Source organism: Mauremys reevesii, linkage group 6, assembly GCF_016161935.1.
Source record: "Mauremys reevesii isolate NIE-2019 linkage group 6, ASM1616193v1, whole genome shotgun sequence".
NCBI lineage: Eukaryota > Metazoa > Chordata > Testudines > Geoemydidae > Mauremys > Mauremys reevesii.
In genome coordinates this window covers 106,462,080-106,482,501 of record NC_052628.1, presented here as the reverse complement: position 1 = coordinate 106,482,501, position 20,422 = coordinate 106,462,080, and the positions used below count along the sequence as shown (strand labels likewise).

General features: G+C 39.0%; 1 protein-coding gene across 7 annotated transcripts in view; it reads left to right on the top strand.

The window, feature by feature from the left end:
• The window catches only part of KDM4C (lysine demethylase 4C), a 415,762-nt gene that overhangs the window by 83,940 nt on the left and 311,400 nt on the right, over positions 1-20,422 (top strand). For all 7 annotated transcript variants that reach the window (XM_039544302.1, XM_039544301.1, XM_039544303.1 and 4 more), the window contains one exon: positions 12,689-12,738. In XM_039544302.1, coding sequence (XP_039400236.1) covers positions 12,689-12,738 — 50 coding nt within the window. The remainder of the gene's footprint in view (positions 1-12,688; positions 12,739-20,422) is intronic.

The following is a 20,422-nucleotide window of genomic DNA, read 5'->3' as shown; positions in this document are numbered from 1 at the left end:
GAGGGGCAAGAGGTTTTTCACTCTCTATGAAAAGTCATTCTTTGGCTATTCTGTTGATAATCTTAATGACATGGACCGGTTGGTGGTGGCTCTTTGGTTGTTTGGAGAAGTAATGAAATCCCCCTCTCATTTTACATAGGCCTGCAGACACACATCATGTGTGAACAATTCTCCATCTGTAAGCATGACTATGTTGGAAATGATGAACTGGAGCTGAAAGCCTCCAAATACTAATTACCACTCCTCTGAGCAATCATGTTCGCTGATCAGTGGGCTATGGAAAAATTAATGAAAGGTTCTGAACGAACATAACATCTCCAAAATAATCAGTTACAGTAGCACTACAAGTTAAGGTAAAAATTGTATTAGTAATAGCCAATATATATTACAAAAATATGTTCTTTGGCTATAATATCTGGAACAATTAAAACTCATTTCTTTTGTGTTAATGCATATAACTACATCCCAAAACATAAAGAAAAATTAACCTTAAATTACAAAAATCTGCCTAGTTTCTTACACTATCACCCACCATTCCTATAAAAATATTTTATGGTCACTATTAGTTTTGGCATTTTAAAAATAAATTTTATCTTACAAACTGGACTTCTCTGCCATTTTTTTCTTTATTCATGTAATGGGTTTTGCACTGAGAAGTACAAAGTCAATCTGTTTATTCTAACTGCCTGAGCTGTCTTACCTTATTTGAGTTGCAGCCTAGTTAAACTGCATTCCTGGTATCTTGTTTTTCTGCCTGTGGTGTCTGGGACAAAGGAGAGGTAAGCAAGTGTGGAAGCCAGTTCAGTACATGTCAATGAAAGGATGCACCAGTCTCATGTTCTCAGAAACTGTTTTGAAATTTGCACTTGTTTGCCTCTCCTTTTGTCTGTTGCTGGGTTCCTCAGTACAGCAGAACCTCAGTTATGGACACCTCAGGAATGCAGGTTGTCCATAATTCTGAAATGGTCCATAACTCTGAAGAAGACTGTAGGTACTTCAGTCACAGGGGAGTTGGGGCTGCAGCTGCAGGGTGGGGGTAGGGGGCAGGGCTCCCAGTGCGGGCCTCAGGGATTCTGCCCCCTGGGAGCATGAGGGCTCAGGGCTTTAGATGTGTGTGTGGGGGAGGTGCGGGGGCTTGGGGCTTCAGCCCCGCGCGGGGCACTGGAAATCAGGATTTGAGCTACGGGGGAGCTCTGGGGCTGAGAATGGTGCTCTCCTCATAGCTAAAGCCCTGAGCCCCGGCGACCCCTGTGGGGCTGAAGCTGGAACAGATCCATGGGACTGGGCACCCCCCCGTGCGGCTGAAGACCAAGCCTCAGCACTCCCCTCGGTCTTGCTCCCAAGGGTTAGAAGCCCCCAGCCGTTCTCCCCCTGCCCCCCCAAGCCGAACCCCCTGACCTTGCGGCTGCAGCCCCAGCCACCCTGTGGCTGAAGCTGTGAGCCCCAGGGCTAAAGTCCTGAGGCAGTACAGTATTTGCTGGGGGCATTTTTTGTCTCCTCTGCTGCCTGATTGACGTCTGGGTGACCAGTAAGTCCATAACTCTGGTGTTCGTATCTTTAGGGTTCTACTGTATGTTGTTAGTTTGTAGAATACTGTAAGGAGTCAGCTCAGAATTCACGGGAAGCATGTTTTCCTAACAAAACTGCCATATTTTTAAAGCCTTTGTATTTGCAGCTATAGCTCATATCCTGATCTTTGTGCATGAAAATGAGGCACTTGCCATCATAGAGCTGTGGCTTTGAGGAGAGGTAAAATATACTGCAAGTTTCCTTCTTGGGAAACAGAGACTAAGGATCTGTTGGAAAGTTTGGCCTAAATATCAGTGATCTTGGTACATCTGAACATTACTTGGTATTGGCAGTATGGCTTAGTTGGTCGCTATGCTGCCATTGGCTCCTTGTTTGCAGCTGCAGTCTATGACAGCTGTCACTGGGTTTACAGAGAATGTAGGGGAAGGTAAATAATTTCCTTGCTATGGAAGTGAAATATGCCAGCTTTTCCAGGGCAGCATGCAGCATAGACTGAGTGGATATACCTCACTGGCATGCATCCCATGATTGCTACAGCAGAGGTTACCAGTGGTTAAGCAATGGCCAGAGCACTTTGTGGAACCATCTTTGCCCTCTGCTCTGACTTCTGGGATGATTTTCTTTCAATTAGTGAATGTTTACTGCCCTACAGGTCACTGTTCCTCTGAATAAACTTTCACTTTGATGGGATTTCTCCTCTTTCTTTTAATCAGAATTTTCAAATTGGAGCAAACTTGGATATAGAAATTTTATACAAACAGTGTCTTGGACAGTAGATTTTTTCCATCACTTTTTTTTTTACTATTATCAAATAACTTTTCTCTAGTTTCGTGTGGCACTTTCACATTTTATAAGGGCCTTATCTTAAACATATCTTAACATATTCTAAAATTCTAGTGTAGACAAGGCAGGGTAATCTTTAACGTGTGCTAAACTGGACAGGCTGAAGCTTGCAAGTATTCCGCTACACTACAATTTTAGAAAGAGTTAGTTAGAACATGTTAAATAACATACTCTAACAACGTACCTCTTAAATCTTTTTCCAGACCCAACCCAAATGGATTCAGGCTAAGGTTTCTGCAGACTCATCTTGGTGCCTTTGTTTAATAAAAGCTAGAACAGGAATCTGGTAAATGTCATAGGCATTATGGAAAGCTAAGGAGCCTAGGTTTGATTTATACAAAAATAGCATCACTAATTTTTAACCTAAATATTGCTGAATATATAAGGCATTAATTATGCTGCAAAATATTGCTATAGAAAACGTGTCATTGCAGAAAGTAAAATATTACTAAACATATATTACACTACATTTTATTTCCCCAAATCAACATTTTAATTTTACAACCTTTAACATAAGCTAGAAAACGACATATCTTAAAGTTAAGAAATTAAAGTAACTTGTGCTATATAATTACAAACATTAATGGTTGAGCAGAATAAAGGTATTCAATTTAAAGCAAATGGATTTTATGGCAGAAAATGTTAAGACTTGTTAATCAACGTCCAAAATAACATGAAGATGTACTTTAATCACATAGATGATGACATCTACATTTGCATTGTTTTATAGATAAATTTAGTTTTATTCTGTGGAAGGGCTAAAAATGGATGGAAAAGGAGGGTGACATAATGCAAGGCAAAGCAAAGTTCCTGGAGGTGCTGCCCTCTGACCTAACTGTCATTATTAAATAGATAATGTAACCTAGAGCTAAAGATCAAACAGAACACAGGAAAATTGACTTAAATGTCTGGAGCATGTCCAGTATTTGACAAGAGCACACATAAGAGATCGTGAGAGGATTGTGGTTGGTTCGTTCTTGGCCTAGTCAGCATTGCAGTTGGCTGGGTGGGGGCAGTGGTGTTCCTTCTCCTGGCATTCCCTGATGGGTCCTGGGGAGAACAGCAGGGAAGAGAAAATTGACAAAATCCAAAAGAGTCACAAACAAATACATAAGAATTTCTATAAAGCATCTATTACTATACATTAAATAGGAACTGGAGATACGATGTGAGACCCTGAAGAAACCCAGAAATTAAGTGAAAGAGACCAAGATTTTTTGCCTTCCTCTCTTATGAATGGTAGACTGCACACAAAGGTAGTTTACAGAAACCTGAGGGCTGTGGTTCCAGTGGTCTGTCCACCTTTCTGGTCTCTTCCCCCCCCCCCCCCACAATGCAGTCTTGCTTCCTGATTAATCAGTTCCTTTGAATGTTGCAGTGTGATCCTTACTCTATTATTAAGCATTCTACAAAAGGGAGAGAATGCCTCAGGGACCAGGCACCTGCTCTCCTTGGCTGCTAAACACAGTGACACAACTATGCACTGTCTCTTACACAGAGTGAAACATAAAGTCTCAGTCTTACCATATGGGATTACACTGGCTACCAATGCATTTTTAGTCCATTTTGAAAAAAATATATATCATCTTTCATTTGAGAGCTTCCTCAGATACTTTCCCAGCTTTCTTTGAAGGACTGAATATTCCCAACACTAGATCCTAGACTCCAGGCTGAGATGAATGAGCTGGTTCTTGGATTACGTAACATACATGGTATTTTTCTCTTCCCTAAGTGGATGACTTAAGTAACAAACAGGCACATCAGAAATATTATAATTGTTAATTGCAAAGTAGAATTCAGTCTTCTTATGTTGGGCAGAGGGTCGTGTGGGCAGAGGGCAAAGTTAGAAATTCACTCATATAAAAAGAAACAAAAACAATCTAGAAGGGGACACTGTGACACATTTTCAGGGTTACTCCGATTATCCAGGGTGAATTACTACCATCTGTTTACACTGGGAGGGAGCTCTGTTTGTGCCCCACCAGGGATATTCTCCCCACTTACTAGGAACACAGGCACTCCACTCCAGGCTCTGCGAGCCCTGCTCTTTCCCTCTGCGGGCTAGCAATTTACACATTCTACTGGGTTACATTTAAGTGTCTAGTTCCTTACCTTCTGGGCACCCGCAAAATATACACCTATTTGTTGTCTCTGTGGCAACAGTGCACTCTGGCTTAGTAAAGGAATGCTTAACTGTATTATGCTGTTAAGAACGGCCATACTGGGTGAGACCAAAGGTCCATCTAGCCTGGTGGCCTGTCTTCTGACAGTGGCCAATGGTGCCCCAGAGGGAATGAACAGAACAGGTAATCATCAAGCGATCCATCCCCTGTCACCCATTCCCAGCTTCTGGCAAACAGAGACTAGGGACATCCCTGCCCATGCTGGCTAATAGCCATTGATGGACCTATCCTCCATGAATTTATCTAGTTCTTTTTTTGAACTCTGTTATAGTCTTGGCCTTCACAGCATCCTCTGGCAAAGAGTTCCACAGGTTGACTGTGCGTTGTGTGAGAAAATACTTCCTTTTGTTTGTTTTAAACCTGTTGCCTATTAATTTCATATGGTAGCCTCTAGTTCTTATGTTATGAGAAGCACTAAATAACACTTATTTTCCTTCTCCACACCAGTCATGATTTTATAGACCTCTATCATATCCCCTTAGTCGTCTCTATTCCAAGCTGAAAAGTCCCAGTCTTACTAATCTCTCCTCATATGGCAGCCATTCCAGACACCTAATCATTTTTGTTGCCTTTTTCTGAACCTTTTCCAAGTCCAATACATCTTTTTTTGAGATGGGGCGACCACATCTGCACGCAGTATTCAAGATACGAATATACCATGGATTTATATAGAGGCAATATGATATTTTCTGTCTTATTATCTATCCCTTTCTTAATGATCCCTAACATTGTTTGCTTTTTTGACTGCCACTGCATGTTGAGTAGATGTTTTCAAAGAACTATTCACAATGACTCCAAGATCTCTTTTTTGAGTGGTAACAGCTAATTTAGACCCCATCATTTTATATGTATAGTTGGATTATGTTTTCCGATGTGCATTACTTTGCATTTATCAACCGTGAAGACTAGTGCAAATAATTCATTTAGTTTCTCTGCAGTGGCCTTATCACTCTTGAGTGCTCCTTTAGCATCTTGATCATCCAGTGGCCACATTGGCTGTTTAGCAGGCTTTCCGTTTCTGATGTACTTAACATTTTTTTTCTATTACTTTTTTGAGTCTTTGGCTAGCTGTACTTCAAATTCTTTTTTGGCCTTCCTAATTATATTTTTACACAATTATATTTTACAGTAGGTGGCAGTGTGTGTAAAATACTTGATTTAAACAAATATATACCAGACTTTACAGATCATTAAAGGATCTTGTGATGAAAACATTTGGTGCATATAAGCAAGTTGTGTGACCAGTCCATGTCTGGGACAGAAGTACGAGTTGTGGTATGAGGAGTAACCCAAGAACAGAAACATACGGAACAAAGCAATAAAGGTGGCAGAATGTCATTAAAATGCCATTCTTCAGTGCCCCAGAGAACTTCAGCTTCGACAAACCTTCAGAATGGATAGACTGAAAAAAATATTTTGCAAGATTTTGCGTTGCTCCCAAGCACCATAAAGAAAGTGGAAATATGCAGGTATCTTCTTTATGCTGTGAGGAAGCAAGCAGAGCGTGTCTTTAAATCCTTTGACTTTACTGAAGATAGTCAAAAAGATTACTATGAAAGGGTTCTGGCTATGTTTGATGCATATTTTATACCTGAGAGAAATGTGGTTTATGAAAGAGCATGTTTCCACCAGAGAATTCAAGAACCAGGGGAAATGGTGAATGTTTTATAACAGTTCTGCATATATTGGCTGAAAACTGATTTTTTTGGGAATGCAAAACATGAATATATCAGAGACAGGCGGATTGTTCGGTTAACAGATAAAAACTTTTCACAGCACCCACAGTTGTAAAGAGATTTAACCTTAGCCACAGCTATACGCAGAGCAAAGCAGCCTGAGCTGATGAAACAGCAGAACCTAGAGCAACTTAACAAGCTTGAAAAACCTGACACTAGCTTAGAAACTATAAACAGACACTTGAGTGTTAAGTCATTACTACAAAATCCCCGAGGCAAGGAGAGAGAAATTCCAGCCTACATGCAAGTGTTGTAGAAAAAGTCATATCCCAAGAGTAATGTTCCCTCTAATTTTTTCCATCCATGTGTGGAATAAATTTTGTGTTGTGCACTGAGGTATGATCAGGTGTGCGCCACCAGTAGAAACAAAAAACCTAGATTTAATATATATTTTTAAAAAGTTACCATAGGGCTAGTTGCTCCAGCCAGGAGAGGTTAGGCATTTTAGAACTTACTACTCAAAGAATAAAAGAACAGGAGTACTTGTGGCACCTTAGACGAACAAATGTATTTGAGCATAAGCTTTCGTGGTGTAAGAAATAAAAATTATGAAATGCATAGACCAGTCAAAACACTAAAATAATACACTTTGAAATAATAAAATTACAGAGAATATATGTGCAATGCAGGAAGTACCAAGAAGTAAGAACAACAATTCAAGTATGCGTTGAGAGGTGAGTGTGACACAGAGACTGTGTGTATGTGTGTGAGATACAGACAGTGTGTTCTTTAATAGGAACTTTAGTTTTCTGTAGAGTACCAACACTTTTGGTTGTACTTCATGGAGTTATGTAGTTTAATTTACAGTACAATACACAGCACTATATACAGTAATTTGTCTGCCTTGGCCGGTGAAAGATGTGAGCATATATTTTAAATTATAGTGTACACACTGCTGTGTGTATAATATGGGATAGAGGACACAGAGACATATAAGCAGTTTGCCAGGACAAACATGGAGAGAAAGATTCAATTTTAGGAAGATAATGAGATGCTACTAAAGCTGCAATAAAGTGAGCAGAATAAAGTTGAAAGTCTCCCTGTGGTCATTTCCATTTACAGTACTTCTGAAGTGGGTATGAGCTCTGTTACAACTGTTGTAACTTGCAGATGCTGGCCATCTTGATGGAAGAATCTTCTTATATTTTAATGGGGCCCACTGAGTAGTGGTTAAGTGTATATGTGAATGAGGGGTTGTGGTTGGGAGAAGTCAGAAATAGGGACCCTAGCTTGAACCTCTAGTGATAGCTTAACTCACTGTGCTTTTTCAATTAAACTATAATAGTTCTCAATTCCTTAACATTTAGAAATAGAAATAAAATTACCAAAATATGGTATAGAGGTGAATGTGGCTAGGCTTGGGCTTAAGTTGTTTCAAGACCTCCAAACTGGAAAAAAAAAGATTAGTTTGACAGATAGGTGGACTGGGTGGAAAGGGAGATGAATCCTAGATGTGAGTCACATTTACCATGTGCAAAATAGTAAAATGTCCAAAGTATCACATACATGTTTTTTCTATGCTTACCACTGACATTTTAAACCAAAACCAATTCAAGGTGCACTGATCATTTTAGTGGTGATATTTGTGCATGTATGAGCAGAGATTGAAAATTACTTAGGTCAGTGGTCCAGTACTTGCTATATTTAGTCTGAGAACAAAGCCAAGAAGCATCTTCTAGCCTAAGAGACCAATGATAGATTCCAGATCCAGTATCTTGTGAGCCACCGGGGCTAGAAATGAATACTGTATCCTACAGTGTATTCTGCTTCCTAGTAGTATACCTCATTGTTTACTTGTCCTGGCAGGTCATTAGAAACTAGGGTGACCAGGCAGCAAGTGTGAAAAATCGGGATGGGGGTGGGGGATAATAGGAGCCTATATAAGAAAAAGACCCAAAAATCAGAACTGTCCCTATAAAATCGGGACATCTGGTCACCCTATGAGAATCTGAATCATAAATTCACACAATTCTGATTACCATTTTGACTTTAGGCATTCAGGTCAATTCTGACTTGATTTTAGTGATTGCCATTTTGAGAAATGTCCCACAGTGTCACAGGGGCATTGATTGGAGTCACCTAGGGAAGACTGTCTGGTCTCATGGCTGACTGGACAGTTATGGCCCACTGTCTTAAAGTAAGCCATGTGACTGGTTGTGGGCATGGTACTTAATCCCCAATTTAGCAAAGAACTTAAGTATAGTTTAAATTTACCATAAGAACTTGAGTCATTTCATTGAGTTTGTGGAATTGAAAGAGGTAATTTTAAATTGTTGGACTCCACGTAATTTTATCTGAAAAAATTACTATATATATTTGGTTTAGAGAAACAAGCAATGGTGGGCCAGCTCTTACTAATTGTTTCACTTACTGCTAACTCTGGTGTGACTCCCAGTATTAAGTTACAAGGGTTCTTTTGCTTAGATTAGGGCACACCATGTTCAACACCAAGCAAAATAATCACAATTATTAACCATGGCTATTTTATTAAGAAAAAAGGAGAAGAAAACTCTAAACAACACAAATGATAAACTGGTTATTTCTATTACAATCTCTTCTTTAGCTCTCATTGTGGAGAGCTTTTAACAGAGATTACAACCCTGAACGTGAACACCTCTGAGGTGTGCGTTCCTCTTCCTGTATCAAGACCAAAATGTATTGTTTCCCAAAATGATTGTGACTCCATTCTTTAGTATATCCTTTAATAACTAAGAATGTGTATAGATGGGCAAAGGAACTTTGTTTCAGGGAAGGCAGACCTGCTGGTTATTAATAAATAATCAGTGAGTTTATAGTTGACAAAGTAAGCAGTCTTAACTACATCCTATTAAACCAAAGAAAATATTTAAATCATTCATTAGAAGAAGCCATTTAAGGAGCTGTCTTGAGGTAGGCCAGTTAATCAATATTCAGAATGTCAAATACAGTTACATCCCATTGTTTCTCTGTTTACCTGTGTTTAACCCCTTGTCCTCTGCAGCACTACCTGGCCTAACCATCTGGTGATTAAGTTACAACAGCATTTCAGTATTCCAATAAAATCATTACAAGAAATTTTAAATCTAATTCCTTGGCATTGTTTTAGTTAACCTCCTCTCATCAATCTATGCTGATGTTTTGGGGAAGTTTTCTTGGGTTGGTTTATTCTTGAGTCTTCTCTGTTTTTCTTATGAAAAGCAACAATGAATCCTGTGGCACCTTAAAGACTAACAGTGTATTGGAGCATAAGCTTTCATGGGTGAATTCCCACTTTGTCAGATGCATGTAATGGAAATTTCCAGAGGCAGGTATAATATGCAGGCAAGACTCAGTCTGAGATAAGGAGGTTAGTTCAATCAGGGAGGGTGAGACCCTCTTCTAGCAGTTGAGGTGTGAACACCAAGGGAGGAGAAACTGCTTTTGTAGTTGGCTAGCCATTCACAGTCTGTGTTTAATCCTGATCTGATGGTGTCCAAATTTGTAGCAGCTTGCTTGTAGTGATGAACTGGATTAGTTGTGGAGTGCTTACTGTTTAAGCAGAGTAGCAGGGGGTGTGAGAGTGGGGTCACTTCAGAATTATTTAAAACCTCCTTATTTTCATGAAGTTATAGGTAAATGTACCTCTTTTCAGGCTTGTTTAGATTCAGATTAGTTGCCGTTACTCTTTCATTGGCTCCATGCCTTTGGGGTTGGTTTAGGTGACACTTTCAGCTTCTTAACAAGTATTGTTTTATGCATATGCAAAGTTTCTTTAATTGCCTCTATTCTTGTGGCAGGAAAGATCCAGATAACTTGTAAAGTTTAGTGTTAAGTATTTCTTTTGATATTCTTATCAAAACAGTTTTAAAAATTAAATAACTTGTTTAAGTACTTGAGCTTAAGCTGTGGCTTCTATGTGACAGTTTTTGGAAAGATGATTTTTCTCATCTTTCTGAGTGGATTGAAAAATTTTTGAGCACTGACAGTAAATAATTCTCCATTTATAGAAATATTCTATAATTAAATAGCTGCTTACATTAGTAATTAGTTTAGCATCAAATAGCACTCCTATATTTGTACATAAAGCATCTTACTATTCCTATAACAATATCAGGCAGTTACTATATGAGGCCTGCATTTAGATAGAAAATATTTGCAAATATTTTCTATTAAAAGAAGCTTAGGCCATCAGCATTTGAGGGAAGAAAAACAGGTTTTCACCTTTAAATGGAACATGAGTTGAAAGTAACCAGTATTTTCTGTAAAACATTTCCTACCAGAAATATTTTCCAAGTTTGAAGAACATTTATGGTGGGAAATGTTTTACAAAAGATATTGGAGCAATATTTAGTTAAAATAGGTAATGATGTAAATTTTGTAATTTGGTTATCTGTTTTTTGTGAGGTTGTGAAGCTTGTTAATTATTTGCTGTGTGTGATTCTGTTCTCTTTCAGTATTAGGGAATGTTGAATTATTGCATGGTCAGGGGCTTGTTGGTTTTCATTTGTGGCGTGGATAGTCCTTACACAGGATCATTAAATTATAAAACTAATTTAACTGTTGTGAATAGGCCACTTCCACCTTGATTGAATTGGCCTCATTAGCACTGACCCCCCACTTGGTAAGGCAATTCCCATCTTTTCATGTGCTGTAATATATATACTGCTTACTGTATTTTCCACTCCATGCATCTGATGAAGTGGGTTTTAGCCCACAAAAGCTTATGCCCAAAAAATTGTTAGTTTCTGAGGTGCCACAAGGACACCTCGTGGTTAAAGCTAATTTAAGTATCAATTGAGGAAGGCAGTTGGATTGTTTGGAGTTGAGCGGATTATTTTATTATACCACAGGTATTGGTGAACTCAGTGAGAGAGGTTGCCATGTTTTTGCTTGGGTTTGGCTCTAACTAATTACATGGGAACAGAGCTTTAACAACTCATGACCTGAGTCAGATGGACAGACCTGTGAGGTTGAGAGCTAATTTAATCTGGGAACAGTGCAATGCACCTTTGATATTGAGATCAGGTGATTTATGTTTAATTTGGGTTTAAGGGTTACCTGCGGTCAGGTGAGCAATGTTTTTTCCCCTGTGCTGTGGGCTGTTTACTTTTTTGTTTTATGGTGGCTGTTTCCAGTGAAGTTAAAGTCACTATGCCATATTCTCTGGAGTTGTCATTCTGCTTGACAATGTAGCTGAATTATTTTATGACAGTAAGTGACGCCCACATTTTATGATCCAATATTTTGACTGGTCATGGCTAGAAAAGCTTGAGTGAACCACTGTGCATACTTTCATGGTTAATGAACGTTTCCAAGAGATGATCATGGACCAGTGATCAGACAGTCAACTGACAGTTCAAAATGTTTTCTATTATTTGCCAGTTTAACTCCTACTTTCAAAGTACTTATATGGTTTGGCTGTTGGACCAATCTGAAAACATTCATATATGGAATAGGCTGAAAAATACATACTTGCTGATTTTTCACCTGACCAAAGCCACATGTTTATTCTGCATAGAAGATATCAAATGCAACCTAACTCTGCCATAAACACGTAAAGTGAAATAGAAGCTGATTGTGCACACACATCACATATACTATTGAATCCAAAAATTACAAGCTAATTAACGTCTATGGTAAATAACAAAATACATAATTCATTTTTATATTATACCATGTGCTGCTGAATTAGGAAAGGAAGTATAATCTTTCTGCATTACAGTAATCTTAAATTTTCAAACTGGAATAAACACTAAAAAACAATGATACCACCAATGCTTTTTCTTCTCACAGATTTGTTGTGACTAGACTTGAATAACAAAAATTTAAAAAATTTCTTGAAATCAAAGATTAAAATATTTCCAAATACAGTATTTTCATAAACAATGTGATAAATATTGAATTTACGAATGCATATTTCTTTGAATTATAAACTGATATGTGTAACTCAACTACAAAGAACAAATATGAAAAAATCATCTTAAATTCATATTTTTCAGTTGAACTCTTGTTTTGTGAAACATTCAAAGAAAATAATCCTCCATGAAAGTTATGCTGCTTTGGTGTATGTGTCAGTCTTTTTTAGAAATAAAAGGAGAAATAAGTATCTGCATTTCTTTTAACTGGAATAACTGTATACAGATATAATTACGTACAGGTATTGCCAAACTCTAGAAATTCAAAACAGTATTGGTGACTAAAACATTCTTAAACTACAATTTATATTATACTAATCAGTTTTTAAAACTAAAAGTAAAATAAATCACTTTTTCTTAAAAGTAAATCAACTCCTAGTTTTTCCTCATGTTGTTTTACACTGTATTTTATATTAATAACCATATTTAGTCTCTTTTCTTTCAGATATTTTGTCCATGCGGAATTATTGTTTCATAATTGTAGTGCTAAACATTTTAATCCGTTTCTTTGTGTAATTTTTAGGTATGCGATTCCTCCAGAACACGGAAAACGGCTTGAAAGACTAGCTCAAGGTAATATTTTCCACATTTCTAATCAAAGATGTTTGTTTCAAAGGTCCTTGATTTTCAGGAGTTTCTTTGATTTCAGGTAAAATCATTTTACAATCTCAGCTCTCCTGATTTAATATGGTTTCATCCTTCTTAAAATGGTGGCATCTAAAATGCCTGAAACATGGTAGATCAATATTCTTCAAACATTTGTGTGGGGGGCGGGGAGGGAGAGGAGGAATTTAAAAGCAATTGAGGCTTGGTTCTTAAAACTTAATATTTTTCTTGACTTATTTTTTTACTATATTATAGATACTTGTTTTGTCTTCAGATTAAAGTTGAGAATTATGGATAAACAAATAAATAATTAGATCCATTTCTGGGACTGGTACCACATGAGCTGTAGGTCTTTGAGATGGTATTTTCACCAATTAAATTTGAAATAGAGTTAAGCATGTTTTAGTTAGGTGCTGTAGGCCAAAGTTATTTCTGTTTATAGGTTTAAATATTTGTTTTAAAGAGCATGATCAGATGCAAATTACCAAAAGTGTATGTACATATTTGCCTATACCCAAATTGTGTGCGCAAAAGAATCTGATGCATATGTGCAAGTAGGGCATTTGCACACACATACAATTATGCATACATTTGGGTTTAATTCTCCCTTGAGTTAATTCTACACTAGTCCCTGAGAACAGTAATATGTGGCATAGCTGAACTGAATTATTGACACATAATACCAATGTCCTGTATATTTGTGATAATTAAACCATGGCCAAAGTCCATCTTGGCTAATTACTTTCTACCTACTTAAATTCCTCTTGTAGTTCCAGTTGAGAGAGCTTTCCTCATTTTCTCCTTTCCAAATCCCATTATACCTTATTGCTGAGTCCTGCTATTTACCACCATAGAGTTCGCTGCAGTTCATTTGTGAAGTAAGGGATCCTTAGTATAGGAAGGACCGGCAGCGTCGCCTAATATTGAGGTTGCCTGACACTTCCCATTATTGTACCTTGTGTTCAGTTACTTATAACTTGGCAAAACTTTTACCATTTGGTCTGAATTTTTCCATATTTGGTGTCTGCCTCAGGCTGGTTGTTGGGGTTTTTTTTGTTTGAAATGAAAAAAAAAAACCCCAAGCATAAAGGTCAATCCATTTGCAAAAACGAGGCTAGAGAAGCAGACGTTGTTTTGCTCTTGTTAAAGTCTTGACTTTTTTTTTTTTTTTTTTAAATTCTCTAGTGCAGTGTTTCCCAAACTTGGGACGCCACTTGTGTTGGGAAAGCCCCTGGCGGGCTGGGCCGGTTTGTTTACCTGCCCCGTCCGCAGGTCCAGCTGATCGTGGCTCCCACTGGCCGCAGTTTGCCGCTCCAGGCCAATGGGGACTGCGGGAAGCGGCGTGGGCCGAGGGATGTGCTTGCCGCAGCTCCCATTTGGCCTGGAGCCACAAACCGTGGCCAGCGGGAGCCGTGATTGGCCGGACCTGCGGACGGGGCAGGTAAACAAACCAGCCCGGCCCACCAGGGGCTTTCCCTACACAAGCAGCGTCCCAAGTTTGGGAAACACTGCACTAGTGCATCCAGATGGTTGAGCAGAGACATGAAATTTGTTAGGGTGTGGGGAGTGGCCTTTGACAGGGATGTGCCTTTTGCAGTCCCTGTGAAAATTTGCCCAAGTTGTAAGCTTTTATAAAAAAATAAAATAAAATTGCAGCTTGCACATGCTCAGTAGAGACTTTCTTCAATTTAAACAGGTAAAATCTTTGAAGATTCCATTCACGTGAGAGACCAGCTTTCGAGCTACACAGACAATGACTGGAGAGTCATTTCTCACTCTTTCCCTGTCCCAATGACTATTCATTGCCATTATGAATGATTAGGAATGGCCACCATGAATGTCAATAATTGTTGTTTGCCGGGTGATAGCTGTGCTGGTATCAGGATATTAGAGAGATGAGGTGGGTGAGGTAATATCTTTTATTGAACCAACTTCTGTTGGTCTCTTTCATCAACAGAAATTGGTTCCATAAAAGATGTCACTTCACTCACCTTGTCTCTCTAATAAATAGTCATTGAGCCAGGGAAAGAGAGTGATTCTGTAGCTGGTTGTTGGGGCACTTACCTAGGATGTTGGAGACCCAGGTTCAGGCTCCAATGACTAGTAAATTACTTATATAAAGTGCAACAGCTTCAACAGGAGAGACTGAAAATGATTGATACTGGAATATTCTATAGACTTGTGGTTAGGGCACTCACCTGAGAGTTGAGACCCATGTTCAAATCCCTTTTTTCTTGTCAGGCAGAGGAGGGAATTGAACCCAGGCCTCCCACTGGGCTAAAGGATAAGAGAGGCTGCTGTTGCTGCTGCCACCTCCTCCTCAACATGAATTCACAAATAGTTTTGGGTTGCCAAAACTGCATTTTTCAGCAAATAGTTTATTCACAGAAAAAAATTTCACCCAGCTCTACTTGTGTCAGGATTATCGTTTTTAAAATTGAAAATTCAGCTTTTTTGAATGGTTGAAACAGGGCAGGTAAAGACTTTGCATTTTTTCCCTCTTGTGTTGAGCTTTCTCTTAGGCTCAAGCCAAAGCCTATTGAAGATCCTGGGAAGACTCTTGTAGACTTCAGTAGTTTTTGGATTAGGTCCTAAGAGATACCAGTCCTGTAGACTACATAAGAAGTTTATTTATCTCAACATAAAATTTGGTATTGGCTGTTAGTTTAGAAGACATTAAAGGTGACTATCCCACCACATTTTTCACTTCTTTCCGTTAGTTCAATTCTCCATCAAATTTAAAAATGAACTCCAAGAATTACTTTCTTTTAAAATCATATGGACAATTCTAGAAACTAGTTATAATAATAATTAGAGACTAGTTATAATAATTAATAGTTACCAATACCCTAGAACTGGAAGGGACCTTGAAAGGTCATTTGAGTCCAGCCCCCTGCCTTCACTAGCAGGACCAATTTTTGCCCCAGATCCCTAAGTGCCCCCCTCAAGGATTGAACTCACAACCCTGGGTTTAGCAGGCCAATGCTCAAACCACTGAGCTATCCCTCCCCCCTGTTAGTTAGTTTTACACTCGTCATTCTATTATGAAAGTTTTGGCATACTAATAACTATAAAGCTGGTACGTTCTAATAGCCCAATACATTATATTAATAATACCAACATAATTGTAATCTTGAACTTCTGGCAGGAACAAACTATTCTCATGAATATTAAAGTGGATGAGTCTCTGGTCTGGATAGTAGATTAGAGTAGGACATGGAAGGTGATTACTATAATCCTTACTTACACATGTAATGAACTTTTTACTCCCTCTGACTATATTTTCCCATATTTTCTTTAATAATTGCTCCATAATTCCGTATTATTTTGTTGCTAGTGGAGTTTGAGAAAGAGGCATCTGTGATCTTCATGATGTAGTTACTGCCCATTAAAATATGGTCAAAGTTTTAAAGTAAGCTGTTTTAAAATGATGAAAATGTCATGTCAGCCACATGGCTGCAATTTATCTAATCAGTAAAGGTTAATAAACTTAGGGGATGATGATGACTTCAGATTTAATTACATGTTTATTCAAAACTGTTTTTGTGGCATATTTTTGGTGGAAATGCAACAGCTAAAAAGCTGCATGATTCAGAGGTTTAGTCTTGCTGACCAGATGCCTACTGAATTAATTGAATACTCCTAAATAATTAAAATAAAATAATGCATTAAATGTGATGAAGCATTACAGGTTGTCTAGGTCAAGGCAGTACTTGATACATAAGATTGAAGAAAGGCTAGGATATTTTCCATTATCTTGTCTGCACATCATAATTATCACACTTGCCTTTTATGCATGAATGCTTTCATCTTTGGTTTCCATTGAAATCTTGATTGACTGTGGCACCTACAAATATTTTATCTGAAAGATATTAGACTTGCATCTAATAAAGGCAGCAGTTTGATTTTGCCCTTCAGCTGCTTTCTCATTTATGTAGTTTCTTTCAATTTTATGTGGACATAAATGTAATAAAAATCTCAAGTGAGCTGTTATTGCAATTTTTAAACTTGTTGTTATGTTCATCTGTAATACCATAGAATTGTAAGGATTTTTGTTTGATAAAGTTAGTTGGAAAATAGAGGCAGGGCAGCAAATCATAAATGACAGTTTGGAAGATTTTCAGGTTCTTTAAATAGATTCCTTAATTGTATAGGCTATTTTAGAAAAGAGGCGACATCTATCTGAGATGTTCAGTTATGTTACACAAAGGGACTAAGGCAGAGTGTAATATACTGTAAGTAGTTTGTGAAGAATGTTTCAAAACTACAGTATATAGTATAAGCTGATCTACTTAATACAGAAGTTCATAACTATCATTTATGAATAAAATTATAAGTAGTTCTTGACGTGCAATTTAATGCAGAACTTGAGATATCTATGTCTATGTCTATCTGTCACCTCACGGTTGCAAAAACTGAAAATTTGTGGTTGCTGAAGAGTTAAATGGCCTATATTCTTTATTCCAAGATGTATATATTTACTCATATTAAAAACACATAGTTTGCTTGCACCCAGTTTACCAAGTACTTCAGATCGTTCTGAATCCATTACCTGTACTCGTCATTATTTACCACTCCCCAATTTGTGAGTTATCCGCACACTTTATCAGTGATGATTTTATAGTTACTTCCAGGTCATTGACAAAATGTTGAATAACATAGGGCCAAGAACCATACTGGAAACAAGGGCACTGGAGCCCTCCCAAAAGTGGGGGGGACGGGGGCCCCTGCCCACACAATGCCCTGCCCCTGCTCCCCAGGCCATGCCCAAGCCGGAATGCTAGAATGTTAACATATAACCAATTCGTAATGTATTACCCCTTTGAAAGTTAATGCAAGAAAAATGAAACATTAGGAGGATGATCGCGTATGGTCATAGTGACCTCTGGAAGACAGTAACAATCTGTGTAAGTACAGACTGTTACAGTCACAGAAGATGGCAAGTGCTGCTTGCAATAAATGAGTGTTGTTATACACTGATGTATATGAATATGTAATAATCTAAAGTTTATCTATTCATTTCCATCTCTACTAACTTTGACTAAAATAAAATTGTCATTTGACGAAAGCTTTAACGGGCCTCTGTTCAGGGAAGCAGTGACTCTGAAAAAGATTTGGGTCTTGTGGTGGATAATCACCTGAACATGAGCTCCCATTGTGACACTGTCAAAAAGAGCTAATGTGATCCTGGGATGCACAAACAAGGAAATCTCAATTAGGGTTCAAGAAGTTATTTTACCTCTATATTTGGTACTGGTGCAACTGCTGCTGGAATACAGTGTCCAGTTCTAGTGGCCACCGAAAAGAGCCACAATAATGAGTAAAGGATTAGAAAACATGCCTTAGAGTGATAGACCCAAGGAGCTCAATCTATTTAACTTAACGAAGAGAAGGCTAAGAGTTAAGGGTTTATTTGATTACTATCTATAAGTATCTATATCAGGGGTGGCCAACCTGTGGCTCCGCAGCCACATGCAGCTTTTCAGAAGTTAATATGCGGCTCGTCATATAGACACTGACTCCAGGGCTGGAGCTACAGACGCCAACTTTCCAGTGTGCCGGGGGCTGCTCACTGCTCAACCCCTGGCTCTGCCACAGGCCCTGCCCCCACTCCACCCCTTCCCACCCCCTCCCCTGAGCCTGCCATGCCCTCGCTCCTCCCTCTCCTCCCCCCCCACCTCCTGTATGCCAAGAAACAGCTGATCGGGAGAGAGGGGGAGGTGCAGATCAGGGGCTGCCGGTGGGCAGGAGGCACTGGGAGCGGGAGGGCGGCGGGGCGGGGGGGTGGAGGATGATGGGGGCTGCTGATGTATTATTGTGGCTCTTTGGCAATGTACATTGGTAAATTCTGACTCCTTCTCAGGCTCAGGTTGGCCACCCCTGATCTTGTTGAACAACTATTTAATAATGGGCTCTTCTAGCAGAGAAAGACGTAACCCGATCCAATGGTTGAAGCTGAAGCTAGACTGGAAATAAGGTGTAGCTTTTTAACACTGAGACAGCTTTTAAGTAAAGATTGGAGGTTTTTGTAAAAGATGTGCGCTAGGAATTTTTTTTGGCAAAGTTCTCTGGCCTGTGTTATACAGGAGGTCAGACTAGATGATCACTGTGGTCTCTTCTGGCCTTGGATTATATGGATCTATTAACCTATGAATCTGCATTTGAGATTGCCCTCAGAAGATATTTCAGTTCCGTTGTAAAGCCACAACTTTATTATGGGCCAGGTTGTATTATTCTTACCCATATTGAATAGTACCGTACACCACTGATAGTCTTGTTGGAGTCAGTGGGGCTGCTAGTGGAGTTTTGAGGTAGTAATATCGCTATCTGGCTCTATATGATCATAGCAATACAGTTTAACTGAAGATCCTGTGCAAGTGTTCCTTGTACTATGGACGTGTTTTCTAGTTGTCCCTGACAAAACAAACAAATTGTAAACCGTTTGAGAGACTGCCTGATTCCCAGCTGTTAGACTGAGACTTATGCCATCTGATATAGAGCCCTGTGCTATACGGGTCACCATTTCCAAAATGAAAAATTGGGCCCTACAGCTGACAGTGCTCATTGTTCCCTAGTGGTTTGGCTTATCTATCAAGCAAGAGGTAAATACCACCTTTGTCTCAGCTGATCCCAGTTGTGAGATTGCTTTCCCTCAGTGTTTGAAACCTTTTGTTGCCTTAAGGTCCCCAGTGCCATGCTGTCCTGTATACATGTGTACTGCTTGCCCTCAGATGCAGCTAGCATTTATTTACGTTTTCATAGAATCGTAGACTTTAAAGGTCAGAAGGGACTATTATGATCATCTAGTCTGACCTCCTGCACAATGCAAGCCACAGAATCTCACCCACCCACTCCTGTATCAAACCTGTGTCTGAGCCATTGAAGTTGTCAAATCATGGTTTAAAGACTTCAAGGTGCAGAGAATCTTTCAGCAAGTGACCGGTGCCCCATACTTCAGAAAAAGGCAAAACCCGCCCCAGGGCCTCTGCCAATCTGCCTGGAGGAAAATTTTGCAGCTCATTGCACCCTGTCCACCTAAAAGTCACAAAGATCTTGAGCCAAGTCTGGACCAAGGATAACTGTACTGGAAGTGATGTTGGAGAGATGTAGCCCAATCAAATAGAACAGCCCGAACTTGTGGGGAATCCAGTCGTACCCAAAGGTCTGGTCACCAACAGTGCAAGTGAAATTCTTGTCTCGTGGGCAATATTATTCCTGCTCTAGGACACCATGCTGGGGATGTTGGTGTCCCTTTACCCCTGCCATGAGAGAAGTTTTGAATACACTAGTCTGGTTCTTGGGAACATAGGAAACAATGCAACTCAATACTGTTGCACTCTAACTTTCAATCATACACTTATCCATGCCACCAAAACATTGTACTAAATTTTTCTGTCCCTGATGCCTTAACCTCTTTAGATATGTGCACTCAGTCACTGCCCACTGTTTTTTCCCCACCCTTGTGTCTTGAGCTGATTATGCTTTTACTATAGTGGATCTCAGTGTACAGTTTAATTTATTTTTTATTCCAAAGAGTTTTTGATTTGATCACTCTCAGTCCCAACTGATTTCTTCTCCGTCCTCAAACCTTAACGTCACCTTTTGACAGTTTTGTTAATCTTTTACAGGGTTCATTTCAATGTATTGTAAA